Source organism: Gymnoscopelus braueri (assembly GCF_963280865.1).
Source record: "Gymnoscopelus braueri genome assembly, chromosome: 20".
Taxonomy (NCBI): Eukaryota; Metazoa; Chordata; class Actinopteri; order Myctophiformes; family Myctophidae; genus Gymnoscopelus; species Gymnoscopelus braueri.
The window spans coordinates 25,392,016-25,412,015 of NC_137622.1; the positions used below are offsets into that span (position 1 = coordinate 25,392,016).

The window sequence follows — 20,000 nt, forward strand, 5'->3', positions numbered from 1 at the left end:
AAAATGATAAGCAGGTATTTTTCTGCAGCCTTCAGCCAACCTGCTTAATTGCCAAACTACCGTGTATAAACCACAACTTTATAATGAGCATGCATATGTCCTGTGTAGCTAATTAACATTAAGTTGATAAATATGTCAGTGATAATAAGAGAATATTAATAGCCTAACTAGCATACCTTAATGTAATGACAACATGACAATAAGCAGCGTTAACAACTCAGGGAAACGGTTCCCTAGGTCAAAGGTTCCCAAACTTTTTAGCTCAAGACCCAAAACAGAAATTAGACGTTTGCCCGGTACCCAAACTAGTGAAAATAGCATATCTACAAGCTCACAAGGCGATGCTTCAAGCAGCATTGTTTGATTGTAGATCTGTTGTTTTCACTCACTACCTCTTAAACATTTGTTTTCTAATTTATGGAATTTATTTGATTTTTTTAAATTCTTTTTAAAATTTATAATTTTATGTTTTGACATTTACTCGTGTCCCATAAAGATTGGTCTGCGACCCAAAGATGGGTCCCAACCCACTGTTTGGGAAACAGTGCCCAAGGTGAGGTGATCGATGGTGAGTTTACTGATCATCGTTAATTAATGGGAGCAGCGCTCAGCCGCGCTCAGCCGTACACAGACAGGTGTGGGGGGAAAAGTTGCTTCTGCCTAATTAATCAGTGAATAACTGGGTCACTAAGGCAAACTAACGCTTAATATGTTGTATTCGTATTAAAAGTACTTACAGTCGCTCGGCGTTCCTGGGTATTCCCTTGGGCACGGTCCTGAAGCCCTGGCCCTGGCAGTCCACATGGGACCCGGAGCAGCTGCACCTCTGGGGACACCCGTCCACCGGGACGATGCACAGCAGCAGCCCCAAGATCACAGCCCGAACCCCCGGCCCGGTCCCCGGCATGATGACGGTATCCTCAGGAAAATGTGGGGAAAGTTATGTGGGAAATCCGCGGAATGAAAAATAAAAATAAAAGTCTGTAGAGGTGATGAGGATCCAAGGAAAAAAAGAAAGGAGTAGAAAAGGGAAAACAAATCAGAAAGTTGAAGCCGATAAACTTCGCTGTTTCGGAAGTTGGACTAGAGTTTCCCGAGGAGATCGATGATAAGTTGTGCTCATTCAGAGCCTCATTGAGCCGCTCCACAGGCTCCACAGGTCCCTTAAAGATGAAGCTCCAGACCTGTGGGGAAAACACGCGTTCCTTCTGAAACTCAGTCGCGCATCATCACTCAAATCGATGCGTAAATGTCTCCACTATTTCCTTGATAACAACATAAATTGCCTATATTCGCAACAAACCAAACGGAAAGAGGGAAAACAAAATCGTCCTGAAATAAAGTTTCCAATGCCAGAAAGCTCAGATGTGGCGCAATGACCGCCTAGTGAACACCGCTCCGTGCCATTGTATGGTAAGTGATAAAAGTAAGAGTTGTGGAGAGTTTGTTCATCAGCGCAGCAACACTGGCTGGTGCGTCTGAGTAGTTAGAATGACTCAGACAGAAACACACTCTGACTCCACTCTACCCCTAAGTCAGTCAACCTCTCTCTCTCTCTCTCTCTCTCTCTCTCTCTCTCTCTCTCTCTCTCTCTCTCTGTGTGTGTCTCTCTCTCTCTCTGTGTGTCTCACTCTTTCTGTCTGTCTGTCTGTCTGTCTGTCTGTCTGTCTGTCTGTCTCTCTCTCTCTCTCTCTCTCTCTCTCTCTCTCTCTCTCTCTCTCTCTCTCTCTCTCTCTCTCTCTCTCTCTCTCTCTCTGTTTTACTATGCCCCCTCTCTTCCTTCTCCCCAAATTCTCTCTCTCTACCAAAAGTCTACCAAAAAGTATTTATTTTGCCTTCTCTCTCTCTCTCTCTCTCTCTCTCTCTCTCTCTCTCTCTCTCTCTCTCTCTCACTGTCCACTGTGCTGATGTCACCAGATTAAAGAAAGAATGGAGGTTGCACCAATAACTTTCACAGGGGGACCCTCATCTTCCCCATGCAGCGGAAGTTTGGCCTGCCGTATAAACTCAGTAGGAACTCTACTTTAAACAATCATTTGTTATGAGGGCAGCACTTTGACATAATTTATACAGGACATTTTGTGGGCAATTATACCACAACTGCGTTTTGTCATGCTTTATTCATTCCTTATGACCCAAGTAGTACGTAATATGTTGTTTGTTTTTGCCGTGCTGTTTCTCAAAGCCTCATGCTTGGACCTTACTTAGGCCTAATAGCCTAGCCTATACTCAATTCTTACCCTATTAATTCATAACATTGCTCAATTCTGCTCTTCCCCCAAACATTGGTTGGTCAACTTGACAGTTTCTGGAATATTTCCAAACCAACTCTGAGAGCCTGTTTGGCTGAATACTTAAAGCAGCTAGTAGGCTATGTAATTCAAATAAGTGCTTGGTCGGATTAATAACGTGTGGTTTAACTGTCATACCAATGTTCACTTAAATAGAATGATTGTTATTTATCTATTATCTCTGACCTTGCACAGAACAGACTTTGGATTCATTTGCAGTCAGCAATCTTCCCGAGTACATTGGTTCTCAAAGTGGGCTTCTTGAGGGGGGGGGGGGTACCAGGGGGTCCCTAGCAACCACCAGGTTTAACCACTTTATCCATTTATATGTTGGCTATTCAAAAATAGCAGATCTACAAGCTCACAGCACTTCACTTTGTGCCACGCTGCAGAGCTATTTTTTAATGTTTTTCTTTACATAAATCTTCTCTTCTGGGGGACCCTGGGCTGGCACAAAACCTTTTCAGACGGGTGGTCCCGCAGCCAAATACACCAATACATCAATCAATTTGGGGGTCCTTGGCATGAAAAAGTTTGAGAACCAGTGCCCTAGTAAATCAAATACAGCAGGACGGGACCCCACTAATGCCACCAGCACCGTCCAGCACGTGTCCCCTGTTCATCCTACCTGAGTATGAGGCTATACTTTCCAAACAGTGCTGGAGGATCAGAGCGACAGCACAGCAGCGCTGCAGTAAAGTCCTACATGTTGTAAATCAAGCCCGTTGTGACTTTACTCAGTGTCTGGTTCTGTTCTGAACATGTTGCAGAAGCACTGCTTCCCTCTAGTGGTAACATACATCCATCATGATCTAATCTGGATTCCTTCACATGATCATAATAATCGTTGCTGTCGGGCAGAAACCTCTCATGTCCTATATTTTAACTTTTTGTGTTTTTTCGTACATTAACGCCCTACTTGCATCATACTGCATCAAAAGTAGCAGATCTGCAAGCTCGAAACGCAGCTCGAAGCGCGGCTCGAAGCGCGGCTCGAAGCGCGGCGCGAAGCGATGCGGTTTGAGCTTGTAGATCTGCTACTTTTGCTATTTTTGAATTTGAATCCTGAAAAGTAACAGTTTAGTTTTTTGTACATATGAGGTTTCCACCCGACAGAGACGGCAAGACATTGAACTTTTAATATAACAGTGTTATTATTATTATTTCAAACACTTTCCAGTACATATCCCAGCCTTCTCCCATTACCACCTATTATGTATGTTTGTTATGTATCCATTCATTTGTATGGAAGTTTTCTGCATTTCACATGCAGGCTGCTTTTGCATGTATTTGTATTATGTGTCCACGTAATTAAGACTTCCTACAAATGAATGTAACTTGACTTGTCGTGCTAGTAGTTTAAAGGTATTGTCCGATGGCTGTGCAGTATGTAATGCTCTATGTCCTGTTGCCCTGCTGTATGTATGTGAGTCCGTGTATGTCAGCAGTCCTGTATTAATCATTTAATGTTGGGTTATCATTGTGCCACATGTCAAAGCAAAGTCCTTGGTATGAATCTCATACTTGGCAGTAAAATGACTGACTCTGACTGTGAAACCAGAGTGAGTGCTGACTTTCTATGCAAATTCTTTCTATTCATTCAAAAGCCAAAGAAATTCAAGAACACGTCGCACAGTTCCCTACATCACTCTTATTATGGCTTACTGTGAGTTTTACAATCGATCTTCTTTAGACTGTCTTCCGAGTACATATGTTCCCTCTCTCTCTATGGTCGTCAGATGCTACACTTTTGGTTCTTCCAAAGTCTAGGCTGAAGACCCTATAGGTGACTGTGTCATGACCTTTAAGACTTTGAAACAACCCATCTGAGGCGGTTAGGTTAGCAATGTCACTTTCTGCTTTGATGTCTTATTTAAATACATTGGAACAAAGCACTACACCCTCCCAGAAGGAAAAAAATGCAATCTTATTTAAGGAAAAAGTTAAAGGTGGTTTAAGTGATATTCTTTATTATTTTATTATTTATAAAAATAAAAAAAAGGAACTCAAACACAAGCTGATAAAATGGTCTTTGTGAGGTTCTCCTTCTTGATTGGTTATATTTGTAACCCAACAGAAAATGAAATCTGGAGGGACAGGGAGAGAGACCAAACACTCCATAGCAATGATTACTATCAGTCATTGCTTTTATACACTTTTTGTTCTAACAAAAAGATGTCACATACAGCACATTTAAAAACACGATGTTTCTATTCCACATGACCTTCATCAGATGTGTGTTTTACTGCCTGTCTCATTTGATTTGACCGTGCCTATAATGTTTTACTCTCACTGCCTTTTGGTTGTTTTCTTCTTTTCTACTATGTAACTAAAGTTTATCACTATTTCAGTTCAGTTCAAGTTCAACTTTATTAATGTCCCAAAAGGGCAAATAGGTTTACAGCAAGAGTTAGCAAAACATATTACATACATTAAACATATCTCTGTTTACGTTAAAACACGTAAAATTGTGGATTTTTGGCTTGTACTGATTGCAAAATTTCTTCATGGAAGTCCAGCTCCCGTTATAGTACAGGTGGACTAGCACAGAAGATTGGGGGGTGCAGGCCACCATATGGAGAAGGGTGTTTTCACCAACATTTTTGCTTTTCATCTAGTTTCTATGATATGGTACAGGATCAGAGATCAAAGAGGAGCAGGTGATGTTGCATTGATCCAAAGGAAGGATGTTTAATTATATAATATAAAAAGTCAGTCTCTCACCCCCCACATCTCTCTCTCTCTCTCTCTCTCTCTCCTCCTCTCCTCTCTCTCTCTCTCACTCCTCACTCTATCTCTCTCCCTCTCTCTCTCCTCTCTCTCATCTCACTCCTCTCATCAACTCTCTCCTCTCTCTCTCTCTCTCTCTCTTAGGAGTGAGTAGGGAGTGAGACACAGTTTGATGGACAGGCATGAGGCTAAGCTGTGGACCATGTGTGAGTAGAAGTTTTACTGCCATACACACATCCTCGGTAGAAAATGCATAAATCAGGTGTGTGCCTACAGTATTGTGTCAGTAGTATGTGTATGAGAGAGAGGGAGAGCTTGAGAGATCGTGTGTGTGTGTGTGTGTGTGTGTGTGTGTGTGTGTGTGTGTGTGGTGTGTGTGTGTGTGTGTGGTGTGTGTGTGTGTGTGTGTGTGTGTGTGTGTGTGTGTGTGTGTGTGTGTGTGGTGTGAGAGAGAGAGAGAGAGAGATGAGAGCAAGAGACAAGAGTACCAAGCAGTAAATATGTAAATGTCCTTCGTGGTCCATTTGGGTCAATTATTACACTGAGTTAAATGAACACTGAAGATATTACTGTGCAGTTCACCCACACAAAAATACTGGGTCTGATTATGACTTTTAAAAGTACTTAAGTCAATGGTGTAATTTTAAGGAAAAAATTGTCAAATTAGAAATACTGGAGAGCACACAAACACGCGCATGCACACACACACTCACTTACACACACGCACGCAGCACGTAACATCAAACAGGGTCCACTCCAAAATCAGGGTCGGGGGTTTGTGACCCTGTGAATGAACCAATCAACGTTCAACTCCAGCTTGGACTGTAATGGACTAAGCGTGTGTGTGTATACGTGCATGTGTGCGTGCTTGCGAAACATGCTTGTGTGATTGTGCATGTGTGTGCGCACGCAATGAGAACCTATGAGGAAGCGCAAAGGACAATTACATCTAAATCCTTAGAAAGAGAGAAGGACAGAAAGCAGAACAGAACATTCTCGGAGGTAAAAAAAAAAAGCGATTGTGTGGAAACATCTGGGTGCCGTTTTATTCTCCATGTGCTGTCCACTAACCCAGAGAACGACAGAAAAAAACCCTGCTGTTTGTGTGCATGTGGGAGAGACACAGCGAGGATATATGTGGGTGTGTGTGTGTGTGTGTGTGTGTGTGTGTGTGTGTTGTGTGTGTGTGTGTGTGTGTGCGTTGTGCGTGTTTGTGTGTTTATGACAGTTATATTGGAGGGTGGAGGGAAAGAAAGAGCAAGGGAGAATAGAGGAGTGCTGAGAGAGAGAGAGAGAGAGAGAGAGAGAGAGAAAAGAGACATTAAGAAATATGAGAAAGATAGAGAGACAAAGGGAGAGAGAGAAAGACCTACCACTGCGAATGACAGGAGTCACCACCACTGTTTTGATTCAGTGCTCCCACAACTGCCTGGTAATGGTTTCTCTCTCTCTCTCTCTCTCTCCTCCACACTCTCTCTCCTCTCTCTCATCTCTCTCTCTCTCTCTCTCTCTCTTCTCCTCTCTCTCTCTCTCTCCTCTCTCTCTCCCTCTTCTTTCGTTCTCTCTGCCCTCATCACTCGGTTCCTCTAAGCCTCATCTCTCTTCCCCTACTCCCTCTCTCTTTCCCTCTCTCTTTGTTTATGCCTGTGTATCGTTTAATTAACCAGCAGACACTGTGGCAGTAATTAGCAGCTTTTTGTGTCAGAGGAACAGGCCAGTGGCCCAACTTAGCAGCTCCACGCTTCACTGCTCAAGCACTGCTCAAGCACACACACGCACGCACGCACGCACGCACGCACGCACGCACGCACGCACGCACGCACGCACGCACGCACGCACGCACACACACACACACAAATCAAGCACAAAAGATTGGACGCTCATGTGCGGCAGTGAAGCACCTGTCTCTTCGCCCCCATCTCATCTCTCTTTGCTTTCTTCTTTCTCTTCTCCAACTCCGTCCCCTCACCTGTCTCCCTCCATCTTCCTCTCACTTTCCTCCTCCTCCCCCCCCCCCCTTTTTGTCTCTCCTTCTTTATCACTCTCCTCTCGCTCCCACTGATGGATAGATACAATATGGACAATGTGGACAGAGGTACAGAATTGGTGGTCTGAGAGACCATGGTTCAATTCTGAAAAAAAGTGTACTTTACCCACTGAGCCATAGGCGGTGGTGACTCTAGCACAGCGATTCTCCACCTGTGGTTTGTGGCACAGTAATGACTGTACGTACGTACTGTTAACAAACCTGCTAATAAAGTATTCAACTAATGAATCAATCAATTGATTGGTCAATAAAATAACCAGGCTCTGAAAATGAACGCAGCACAACCATCTGACCACTTAAAACGGCAGCCGAAGTGGTCAGATGGGTGCATGGGTCACGAACGCTTTAGAGATTTTCACGTTTTCCCTGATCCATAAAGGTTGAGAACCACTGCTCTAGGAGAAATCCTGAGTGTTATGTTAACTACAGTGAAGACAGAGACAGAGAGTTACTTTTAACAGTGTTCTATGAACAGATCAACATGGTGCAGCCAATTGGACGTGTTGTGATGTTGAGTTCTGTCCACTAAATGTTCTCATGTCTAGTGGCATGCTATAGTAATGCTCTTCCTGCATAATGTGTGTGTGTGTGTGTGTGTGTGTGTTTGTGTGTGTGTTTGTGTGTGTGTGTGTGTGTGTGTGTGTGTGTGTGTGTGTGTGTGTGTGTGTGTGTGTGTGTGTGTGTGTGCGTGCGTGCGTGCGTGCGTGCGTGCGTGCGTGCGTGCGTGCGTGTGTGCCTGCCTGCGTGCGTGCGTGTGTGTGTGCGTGCGTGTGCACGTACATGTGGTTTAATGACTCCTTTAACCAGACAGGTTTTTGGCAGAGCTCAGCTGTGATCCCATACCGTAATAGTAAGACTATTATCTTCCCATACACTGTCCATACACCTTGTGTGTGTGTGTGTGTGTGTGTGTGTGTGTGTGTGTGTGTGTGTGTGTGTGTGTGTGTGTGTGTGTGTATGCCTGTGTGAGTGTGCGTATGAGAGAGCATGAGTGCATGTGTGTGAGAGAATGAAAGAGGGTATAGTGGAGAGAAAGACAGAGCAAGAGAGTAATAATGGGAAAGAATGACTAACGGTAACAGCCCCATCTATTCGAACACACACCAACATCGCACATGCATGCAAGCACACACACATATGCACACACACACAACTATAATTGTAAGGACTTTCAGTTGCCTCTGTTCATTCACTTATCTTTTAACCATATAATATAACTAAGAAATGTTCATTTAAATACTGACCCCATCGTCCTAACTGTATCGCAACATGGCTGTACAACGATGTATGAATGAGACGAATCTGAACAAAACTATCTGAAATGAAATGTCTTGATCACCGATACATTAATAATTACTGAGACAAACATTTGTCATGACTTGTCAATTCATGCTTAAGAAATCTACAAAATGTTTGTATTCAGTCCGCATAAAAATGCCATGGCATGTAAGAAATATACAGTACATTTTGCTCAAAAAGGCACACATTTCTTTCTTCACAGTAATGTAAAAAAGCACAGTTACACACACGCAAATGCATGCACATACTACATACTACACACACACACGCACACGCACACGCACGCACAAACACACACACACACACACACACACACACACACACACACACACACACACACACACACACACACACACACACACACACACACACACACACACACACACACACACACACACACACACACACACACACACACACACTGCTTGAGGTAGCCTACTGGTTTGAATTTACCACCTCCCTTGCACACGTATACCAACATACACACACACACACACACACACACACACACACACACACACACACACACACACACACACACACACACACACACACACACACACACACACACACACACACACACACACACACACATATACAGGCACACACGCGCACACATACATTTTGAATGGCAAGTTAAATAATGCCATATGCTTAGTCTGGTTGTTTTGTGATTTTTTTTCTTCCTCCTTCCTATGTAATGTTTGATTGTGATTGATGGTCTAATTTACTAGAGGAGTATAACACACACACACACACACACACACACACACACACACACGAGCGTGCGCGCGCGCATGACTATGCACACACGCATGCACGTATGCACACACGTATGCACACACATTTTGCTTCGTTAAATATGTTACCTTACATCCTTTCTCTCCCTCTCTCCCTCCTCTCCTTTTTTAAATGGTTTTGGGGGTTTTCTGTATTTCTTTTATTTGTGGGGGGTAGATCAAGAGAAACAGCAAGACAGAGAGAGAGAGAGGGTTTTGGAAACTGTTTTGTGGAGGGGTTCACCATGTGTTTGTGTGTGTGCGTAGTCTGCGCATGTGTGTGTGCTTGTGTGTGTGTGTGCGTGTGCGCGTGTGTGTGTGAGCGGGGGTTCTGGGTGCAGAGGGCAACGTCTTCCTGTTCCTCCTTAATAAGGAGGGGTGAAAGGTCATGATGCAAAGGACGGATGGAGGGATGAATGATGGGCTGAAGGAGGTAGAGAGAGGAGATGAGATGACAAATGACCCCGCAAGAGCGATAGCAAGCCACATGTGTACGTCCGGGAAGAGATTCAGCGTCTCTAAATGACATGGTCACATCTTACTTCACCTCATGCAGTGCCAGTGACAATTGATGGAGTGCGTGGGTGGTCTCTCCACTGGACCAACTGGGGATTTAAGTGCCTTGCTCAAGGGCACCTCAGTATAGTACGTGTTTGGGTAGTTCTCCCAATTATATATACTAGACCATACCCGTAGGGGGATATGAGCACCCAAAGTGTGCAGTTTGGGTTATGCGGTGAGAACAGACAGTTTATCAGGGATCGAAAGTGAGTTTGTACTGTGTAGTGCAGTGGTTCTCAAACTTTTTCATGGCAAGGACCCCCAAATTGACACTTGTTAGCCCGCGGACCCCCATTTGAAAAGATATGCGAGGGACCCCCATAAGAGAAGATTTGTTTACGGCTGTAGCAGTGAATCTCAACCATTTTAATTTCAAGGTCCCCCAGTTTGACATGCATTAGGGCTACGGACCCCCATTTAATGGCATTTCTATCCCTTGGACCCCAGTTTATATGGTAAAATGTATGTTAATTTAACTGTGAGAGTGTACAAATGGAACCAAATGGACCCGTTAGAGTCCATTTGGTTCCATTTGTACACTGTCAGAGTTACAGACCCATAAGGGTCCATTTGGTGCCTAATCTATCATTTAGCTGGGGACCCCCTGGAACTCCCTCAAGGACCCCTGGGGGTCCCCGGACCCCACTTTGAGAACCAATGGTGTAGTGTGTACACGCACATCCCGTCGTGGAGGAACAGAACACCCACAAACACCCGCGCATATAAAGATCTAACAGGCGGAGCCGTTCCCCGTCGGCCGTTGCCAACACACACACACGCGCGTGCGAGCCGTTGCGAGCGCGCACAAACAAACACACACACACACACAGGGCCGCTTCTCCCTACACGCACACTACGCAGGCTGCGTGGGGCCCCGCCCCACGCAGGGCCCCTACCCACCGAAAAAAAAAAAAAAAAACGAAACAAACGAACCCAATCCGCCCAGAACCGCAAAAAAAAACGCGGACCCCCGTGAAACATCGCGGACCCCATCGGCTGTTTTTTTTTTTCATGAAGAAATTTCCCTGGGGTCTCCAGGCCGTGACCTACAGACATGGCGAAGGAAAACTGTGAACACAGCCACGCATGCAAGATGTTGCACATGAACGCAGCAGCCGCACTGAGGCGCTCCAACACAAACACTCTGACATTAAGCTTCACACAACAAACATCAGCAGCAAACATTCACCACAATGACAAACAAATTACGTCCGCTCAAAAATAAGCGAGGGCTCGCTTATTTTGTCTTTCCCTCCCTCCCTCTCTCTCCCTCTCTGTCTCTCTGTCTGTGTCTGTCCGTCTATTCTCTCTCTCCCACCCTCCCTCTCTCTCCCTGTGTGTGTGCGTGTGCGTGTGCGTGTGCGTGTGCGTGTGTGTGTGTGTGTGTGTGTGTGGTGGGGGTGGGGCGGGGGGGACAGCCATGACGCAAGGGACTTTTGAGATCGCCATCCCCAAAATAGGTTGACTTATTGGGATACATGCGTGTGACTGGTCGCCCCTGCCGGTTCTCTGATTATTTTTTTTTAAATAGGCTCTGTCATGATTAATTGACCACACATATGAAGTGAAACAACTAAATTCTATCCAAACGATATGTTATAAGTGAATTCCGTGCGTCAAAGAAGAAGTTTGAGAGCGTTTAGTAAGCGAAAATAAGAAGTCAAGGCACTGAGGCACTCGTACCCTGACTCGCACATCAACAATGGCTGCCGTTCGTCTTTTTCAGGCTGCGAACTCGCCACCTGATTGGCCAACTTTTTCTGTCAATCACAGAACGATGAGCCACGTTGCCATGTCCAGGTTTTGTAAGCGTGAAGTGGGTGTGAATTGGTTAGAGAAATGCGCAGTGCGCGGCTTTGTGTTTTTTCATGAAGCTGGTTGCTTGTTGATCGCGCACGATCTAGCGCTGCGTTTGGCCTTCTTTTCATAGACCTTGTTGCTTGTAGGGTTCGTTTCGTTTGGCCTTGTTTTCATAGACCTTGCTGCTTGTTTCGCGCGCGAAACCTGGCAACGACACATGCGCAGTTTGATCTCCCAAGACACCACCCAAGACAGACAGACCGACAGAGGTTACTCTAATTATATGTAAGATGTATATATACTACAGTGGCGCGGACCTGAGGTTATGTAGATTTCTTTTTAACCCATTTAGACCGGGAACGCATCTGTGTCATTTTAGATTTCTTTGGCTACGAGCTTGTAGATCTGCAATTTTTTGAAAAATCTCGAAAATGTGTGCAAATCTTTGAATATATTATATTTTAAATATATATATTTAAAGCGAACATTTGTAAAATATTTTGTTCCAGGGACCCCCTTATAAGCAAAGATTTGAGTTACAAATGTTCGCTTTAAAAATATATATTCAAAGATTTTCAAAAAATGTTCATGATTTTTCAAAAATAGCCAAATAAATCTAAAATGACAGAGACGCGTTCCTGGATTGAATGGTTTAAACCACAAAATGTGTTTATTTGGGTGACTTTTCAGCAGGAGGTACTGTATTACAGAAATGCTGCAAGTAATTTTGTGCTCAATTGTGTTTGACTGTGTACAGTTGTGAATGCACAGTCCATGGTCAATCGTTGAACTTGGGCCACGGACAGCAGTGATGACTAATAGAAGTCCTTCTCCAGTGAATCTTGAGCACATGCTGTAATTAAAGCTGCAATCCGGGACTTATTTAAATGAATAAAATGTTATTTTAACCAACTTGTACGGTATACAGTATATAACTACCATAAAGATTGGTTGTAACTAACATAATGCAGTGGTTGGAGGTGGTCTCCCTATACTCTTCCATTGAGAAATATAGACCCTGATGTCGGATAGACTACACCATGTAGTACTGCCCGAAGCTCATAAGTGCAATATCTCCCCCTCATCCATCTTGAGTGAGTGGAAGAAATGTTGGTCTCAGACCAAACCTAAAGGTTCAAATCCCGGGTAAAAGACATGAAACTTATGGATTGCAGTTTTTAATGTTAGACTGAGCGATAACAGATGACAGCAATTGCATTTCAGAATCAGAATCGGCTTTATTTATTTGTAGCCACACCGCTGATGATGTCATGTCAGGCAGAGAATATAATGAGAACAGACTGTCTACGGAACCACATTTACACCTGTCTGGCTCTGGCTGGCTGAAATCTGAGAAATCCCATTACAAAAGTCCTCCAGCAGATAACCCACCATTCAATCCGTGAACGCATCTGTGTCATTTTAGATTTGAGCTATAACCATTATTTTATACTTTGGCTATTAAAAAATAGCAGATATACTAGCTCATAGAGTGCCACGCTATTAGCTTGTAGATCTGCTATTTTTTTTAAAGCCGAAGAAATCTAAAAATGACACAGATGCTGTAGATCTGCTATTTTATTTTAAGAAAATATGTGTAAATCTTTGAATATCTAAGTTTTTTTAAAGCGAACATTTGTAACTCAAATCTTTGCTTCTTGGGATTCTACTAAAGTCTTCTAAATCCTAACAGCTTAAAAAAACAATTCATGCGACTTTAATATCAGTGGTTCTAAAACTTTTTTCATGTCAAGGACCACCCAAAATGATGTATTTGTCCGCAGACCCCCCCATCTCAAAATATTTTGTTCCAGGGACCACCAGAAGCAACGATTTTAGTTAAAGGATCTACACCATGAATTTAAAAAATATATATATATATTTAATATCATATTGTTTATGTCCCTCAAACGTTTTTCAAAAGGTTTGAGCCTAAATCAAGCCTCAGATATACTCATTCCAACTAACTTCTCTCTGGCTTATAAAGCACTTTCACATGCAATACCACATTGTCCTGTTTGGCACGGGGCACTATTGAGCCAGTTTGTATGCACGTTATCTCCTGGTTCTGTGTGGAAAAAGTAAAAAAAAGAAAAAAAAGTTTTTTTGGTTGGAACTGAAAAACGGGAGGGATTGTACCCTGACGTGACGTCACGTCAGGGTGCAAATCAGTTTGGCCTGTTTTGAGACCAATTTAGAGAAAACCCCAGATTTGCTGTGAAAGCCTGAGTGTTCAAACTGGGGTATTTTTGGGGATAGAAGAGAGGTAGGGGAGACCAGAAATACAAAAAAGAAGAAAAAGTTATTCATGGTCTAGTACCTTTAAAAATGTATACATATACATATTCAAAGATTTGCACACATTTTCACGATTTAAAACAAATAGCAGATGTACAAGCTCATAGCGCTATGAGCTTGTATATCTGCTATTTTTTAATAGCCCAAAGAAATCTAAAATGACACAGATTGCATGGGTCAACACTGAGGGCTTTGCACTGATCCCAGTGTCTTTTTTGCCTTGCGCTCAAACCATCAGACACCAGGCATAAGAGAAGTTGACGAGGGCAGTGGTTCTACAGGTGTTTGTTCATCTTTCCATGCATCGCTCCCTTCTCTCGCCCTGCTCTCCATCCTCTCCTCCATGTTTTCTTCTCTCCCTCCATCTCTCCCTTCTCCTGCTGTACTTTTCTCCTCCACTCCGCCTCCCACTTCCTCCCTCCATCCTTCCGTCCTTCCATCCTTCTCTCCCACCCCCCCACCACCCCACTCCTTTTGGTGTCCCTCATCTCTCAATTCTCTCTTTCTCTCCACCTCCCTTGGCCTCAACATCCATCCCTCATTCTTTTTTTCTTTCCTTCCAGTCCACAGCTTTGCCCCCCCCCCTCTCTCTCTCTCTCTCTCTCTCTCTCTCTCTCTCTCTCTCTCTCAAATCCTCCCTCTCTCCATCTGCATTCTTTCCTATCTGATATTTGTGTTCTTATCAGTGTAGAGGTGCTGAGTACTGGAGGCAGAGCCCACTCCACTGTAACAACAACACATTCCTGCCCTGTGTGTGTGTGTGTGTGTGTGTGTGTGTGTGTGTGTGTGTGTGTGTGTGTGTGTGTGTGTGTGTGTGTGTGTGTGTGTGTGTGTGTGTGGACACATTCCTCTTCGCCACCTCCAGTCCCAGCCGACACTGGTTTTGACGGCCAATCAAAACAGACGTAAATCGCTGCCGGATATAAAGGCCATGCAAAAGTAAACGACTGTGTGTGTGTGTGTGTGTGTTTATTTAATTGTGTAACTGCGTTTAAAAGAGAGTGAGAGTGCTTTTATGTCGCGTGCGTGTGTGTGTGTGTGTGTGTGTGTGTGTGTGTGTGTGTGTGTGTGTGTGTGTGTGTGTGTGTGTTCGCACGCGTGCACACGCGTGTGTGTGTGTGTGTGTGTTTGAGTGTATGTGTGTATATGTGTATGTACAGTATACAGTATGGCTCAATAAATGTGTATTTGTACACCTTGGAAACATAAAAAACGTAACATGAATTCTGTAGTTTTAGGGGATTTTCAAAAGAACTATAAAGCTTTATTCATATACCTCCATTACATGGTGCCAATTTGTGTGACTTTTACACTTTTACACTTGTTTATGTATCGGGAAGATTAGTTCCAGGATTTGGTCAAGCTAATGCTGTACTTTAACTGTAATTACTGTTCTATTCTTAAAACGTTGTAGGACAGAAATGTGTTGTTTTTTATCATTAAGTTGTTCATAACACATAAAATGAGGGTTCAACAACAGTAGTAAATTGGAATGTAGGAAGTGCGATCGGTATTGAAAAACATCCTGTTGTTTCTGACACAAATGGAAGGTGACTTACCCTGTAGAACTGCCATGTATCCCAAGGTCAATTACTGCATGTAACCTGATCCACTTTAATGCCATTACAGGTGTGTGTGTGTGTGTGTGTGTGTGTGTGTGTGTGTGTGTGTGTGTGTGTGTGTGTGTGTGTGTGTGTGTGTGTGTGTGTGTGTGTGTGTTTGCGCGCGCGCGCACACATTTTGTGTACATCTATATTATGTGTGTTAACTATGCCTGTGTGTGTGTGCGCGTGCGTGCGTGTGTGTTATGTGATCCATGGTAATGCTATTAGACTATCAACATCTCATTTCCACCCCCAGCCCCCTGTCTGTGATGCTATCTGCTCCACTTACAAAGATATGATTACATACGTACATGCTGCTTGCTATCCAGCTATGAGGCTTGTGTACGTGTGTGAGTGTGTGTGTGTGTGTGTGTGTGTGTGTGTGTGTGTGTGTGTGTGTGTGTGTGTGTGTGTGTGTGTGTGTGTGTGTGTGTCTGTGTGTGTGTCTGTGTGTGTGTCTGTGTGTGTGTGTGTGTGTGTGTGTGTCTTTGTGTCATTTGGTAGTTAAACCTTGTGATATCTGAGCTTGGTTCCTTTAAGCAGTGGGTGCCTAATCCACAACGTGTGTGAAAGACGGGCAGAGAGAGAAAGAATGACAGAAAGAGGGAGAGATAAAGGGGGCAAGCAGAGAAAGATGCAGTGAGAATATTTATATTTTTACTTTATTTTATACATTTTTTATGGACACCTACAGTGTAGTATATAGCTTTGGTCCATTGCGTAATGTCCTGTCAAAGGCGATGTTAATGGCCTATAGAGAATTTCTCGCTGTCTGTACTTTAGGGACTGGGCTTAATATACCTTTGCTACTCATTGAGGTAAAGACATTTTTCATGTGATGAAAGATTGTTCTCCACGATGGCAATGGCCTCGGTTTCCCAGATTTTGTCTAAAAAGCACATCTTGAAGACAAATTGTACGGTTTCCTGTTTCTGAGTTGGCAGTTTGTGCTTGCTTGTGGATGCACTAGATTTATTTATTTTTCAGCATTTTCTAAAAAGTTATTATTATTCATTCTATTCTTAGCATTTTTCTTTAACATTATCAATGTAGAATTATTTTTCAATATTAAATAATTTGTTAACCTTTATTTCTCTTTCCTTTCAATGTAAAATTCAGCGCATGAAATGAGTCATAACTTACATGTTTCCCGCCAAAGCATTCTATTGAGTTTCTAGTTATTTGGTATGTTGGATTTGTCTTCCTTGTTTCTTGTTAGCAAGCTAAGGAGATTTGAAGCTGAACAGCTCCATTTATCTATATGACCATACACTCTTTCAAGGTAGCTACACTTCCATTTGGATATGATACATGTGCATTGTAAAACCGGCCATCACTGGTCTGTAGGGAGTTCCATTGTCTTTAAGTCTGGGGTCCAATCAAAATGTCCCCACAAATGCACTGTAAATCAGCAAATGCACGAGGGCTCTCTGGCAGACATTTCTGAGCCCTTAATGCACACTTTCTGTAAGTCTGCATTGCTGCAGACTTTGCTTGAGGAAATAGCCCACAATTCATAGCATTGTAAACCACGGGATGATATGCGAAGGCCAGGGACGCATCAAAAAAAGACATAAACAAAACATCTGTCATGAAAATGTCATTTTAAAACATAGTTCACTGGTGATTCATACTGTAGCGGCATTGTAAATGCACCATTTACTCTGTACTTAGTTTTCCTATGATGGCAGGATGACGATTTCCAAAACAACATCACTGTTTTGCTCATAAACAGGCAGCGAACATCAAACACTCAAACACACATCTTGATTGGTCGATAAAGTGAGGCGAGTGAGGCGTTGTCAAGGTTATATGATGTCACAAGGTGCTGTCCCATTCCTCATGTTTATGACATTTGGGCCTGTGCACCCTCGTGCACTCATGTCATGGATTTACACAGAAAACGCAGGTGATGTAATCTACAGTCTGTGAGGGTTCAGTCGGTGCTCAGGGCATAGGGTTGACATTGAGATTGAGCCTGGCTGGGTATTCTATTCTCTCACTCCAAAATCTCTTTCTATATCTTTGATTGTCTTTCTTGAGATCCAAGCATTTTGTCCGTCGCTGTCGGATTTGGACCTTGTATGTCCAAAACCGTTACTTTTAAGGAAAATAATAAAGAATCTGTGTGTTCCAATGGATCCAATGTAGATATTAGTCACAAGCTCTTGTTAATGTTTTGATAGGTTAAATCTTTATCAAACACACTTAACCACTTTAAACCTGGCTTCCCCTTTTTGGGCATACTATTATGGGCAAGAATTTTTAAAGTTTTTAAAAATTACAAAATCTTTCAAAAATAGCTTTATACGGTTCCTACATAACACAATTCCATTTTCATAAATAAAATTAAAAAATGTAATAATTTCCATCAATAAACATTTCAGAAGTAGTGAAAATAGCAGATCCACAAGCTCGCAATGCGACGCGAAGCGACGCGACGTGTTTTGAGCTTGAACTATTTTCCACTAGTATGGAACCCGGTCCTGGGCAAACAAAAATTTCTCTTTTGGGTCTTGAGCTAAAAAGTTTGGGAACCACTGCCTTATGTAAGGCATTGCTAATTGACATGTACATTGTCATGGTTAACTTTGTATCCTGAATCAAAGCCAAAATTACTCAATTGTTGACAGAACTCGGCCAACGTTGTTGACCCAGTTTTCTGGATTTGAAACACAAAGTAATACGCTGACAACATATACTGAAATGTTATTTTAAAAGTGTTCACCCCATGCTTGATACCAGATATGTCAGAGCTTTTGATCGCCTCTGCAGGCAATTATATAGTTTAATCCAATTTACTTTAGGCAAATGATGCTCCAATTTCCTTGCAAGAAGTTTAGAGAGCAGTTTGCTGTCAACATTAATCAAACCATAATGGCCTGTACTTTTACACAGAGCTCAGACCTGGCTCACAACGTGTCGACGCGTTGTGAGCTTGTCGATCTGCTATATCCTGCGAAGATATTTAATGTAGAGCGGAAACAGAAAAGACACTAGAGCCATGAGGCACTCCGCTCAACAACATATGGGGTTAGCGGCACTTTGTGACTTTAATGTCCCACCCACCCACACACACATGTGCTGACATGTTTACCACTCAGCCAATAGAGCCTGCCTGCTTGCTCAGGGGAGATATACTGTCCTTCAGGCAGTACTACATGTCAACCAGTAGTGGTCCTACTAGACCACAGCATCTAAACGTCTCAGTAGAAGACCAGGGAGACCAAATACAACCACTGCAGTTAGTTATACTGAATACAAATACAAAATGTATTAACAAAATAAGTTGTGTAGCAGTGGTGTAAAGTAACTAAGTACATTTACTCAAGTGCAATTTTTTACTTTTACTTTACTGGAGTATTTCCAATTTTCAATACTTTTACTTCTACTCCACTACATCTCAGAGGCAAATATTGTACTTTTGCTCCACTACAATTATTTGAAACTTTTAGTTTCTTTGTAGATTTAGATTATTATCGCAAAACATACATTAACCACTTCAGCCCTATACTGTATATATTTCGGCCATGTGAAAATAGCAGATCTACAAGCTCACAATGTGTTAGCTTGTGTGAGCTTGTAGATCTGCTATTTTCAAAAGATTTTTTACACATTTTGAACTTGTGAGGTGGGACATTCTGCACAATGAGTACTTTTACTTTTGGTACTTTAAGTATATTTTGATGCCAATACTCTTGTACTTTTACTCAAGTAAATTTTGATTACTGGACTTTTTACTTGTAACAGAGTATTTCTACACTGCAGTATTGATGCTTTTACTTAACTAAACAATGTGAGTACTTTTTCCCACCACTGTTGCGTAGTGTAGCTTTTAAGAAAAAACATTGAGAGCTAATAAAAGGAAAGAGGAGAAGAGGAACTGAAAGAGAGGGAGACTGTGAATGAGAGAGAAGGAGAGAGAGGGAAAGGACAGAGAACAGAGAGAAAAGCAGCTTCAGAAGAAGAAAAGTCCCTGAAATTGGTGATGACAAAATGATCACTAGTTTAAGATCCTACTGCATGTTGCGATGGATGGGTCTGGAAACACAGTTGAGTTGCTAGGTGTGTATGTGCGGTTGCTGCATGATGAGAGATGTAGATTGTAGTTGTGTTTTTGTGTTGTTTTTTCTCACAAACGGTGGCGTAAAACATCAAAGTTACTTCCCTGCATGCCCTCAACAAGCATAGTACCGCCCCACCACCAGCAAAGGCTCACGCACACACACACACACGCACACACGCACACACACACACACACACACACACACACACACACACACACACACACCACACCCACACCCACACCCACACACACACACACACACACACACACACACACACACACACACACACACACACACACGGCTCCATGCTGCTGGCTTATCTCTGATCTGCAATCTCTCTTCCTGGGGTTTGAATCCGCTGATCTCCTACACTTCAAAGTGAGTGAGAGAGAGTGTGTGTGTGTGTGTGTGTGTGTGTGTGTGTGTGTGTGTGTGTGTGTGTGTGTGTGTGAGTGTGAGTGTGAGTGTGTGTGTGTGTGTGTGTGTAAATGTAATAGAAAGCACCTGCAGTAGATGAAGCAAGG

The 20,000-nt window shown here is 42.9% G+C and overlaps 1 protein-coding gene across 1 annotated transcript in view; it reads right to left on the reverse strand.

Annotated features, from left to right (window-relative positions):
* slit3 (slit homolog 3) overlaps positions 1–1,550 on the reverse strand; it is a 291,694-nt gene extending 290,144 nt beyond the window's left edge. The window contains exon 1 of the mRNA XM_080416680.1: positions 738–1,550. Coding sequence (XP_080272806.1) covers positions 738–907 — 170 coding nt within the window. The 5' untranslated portion in view covers positions 908–1,550. The remainder of the gene's footprint in view (positions 1–737) is intronic.
* Positions 1,551–20,000: the final 18,450 nt, after the last annotated feature.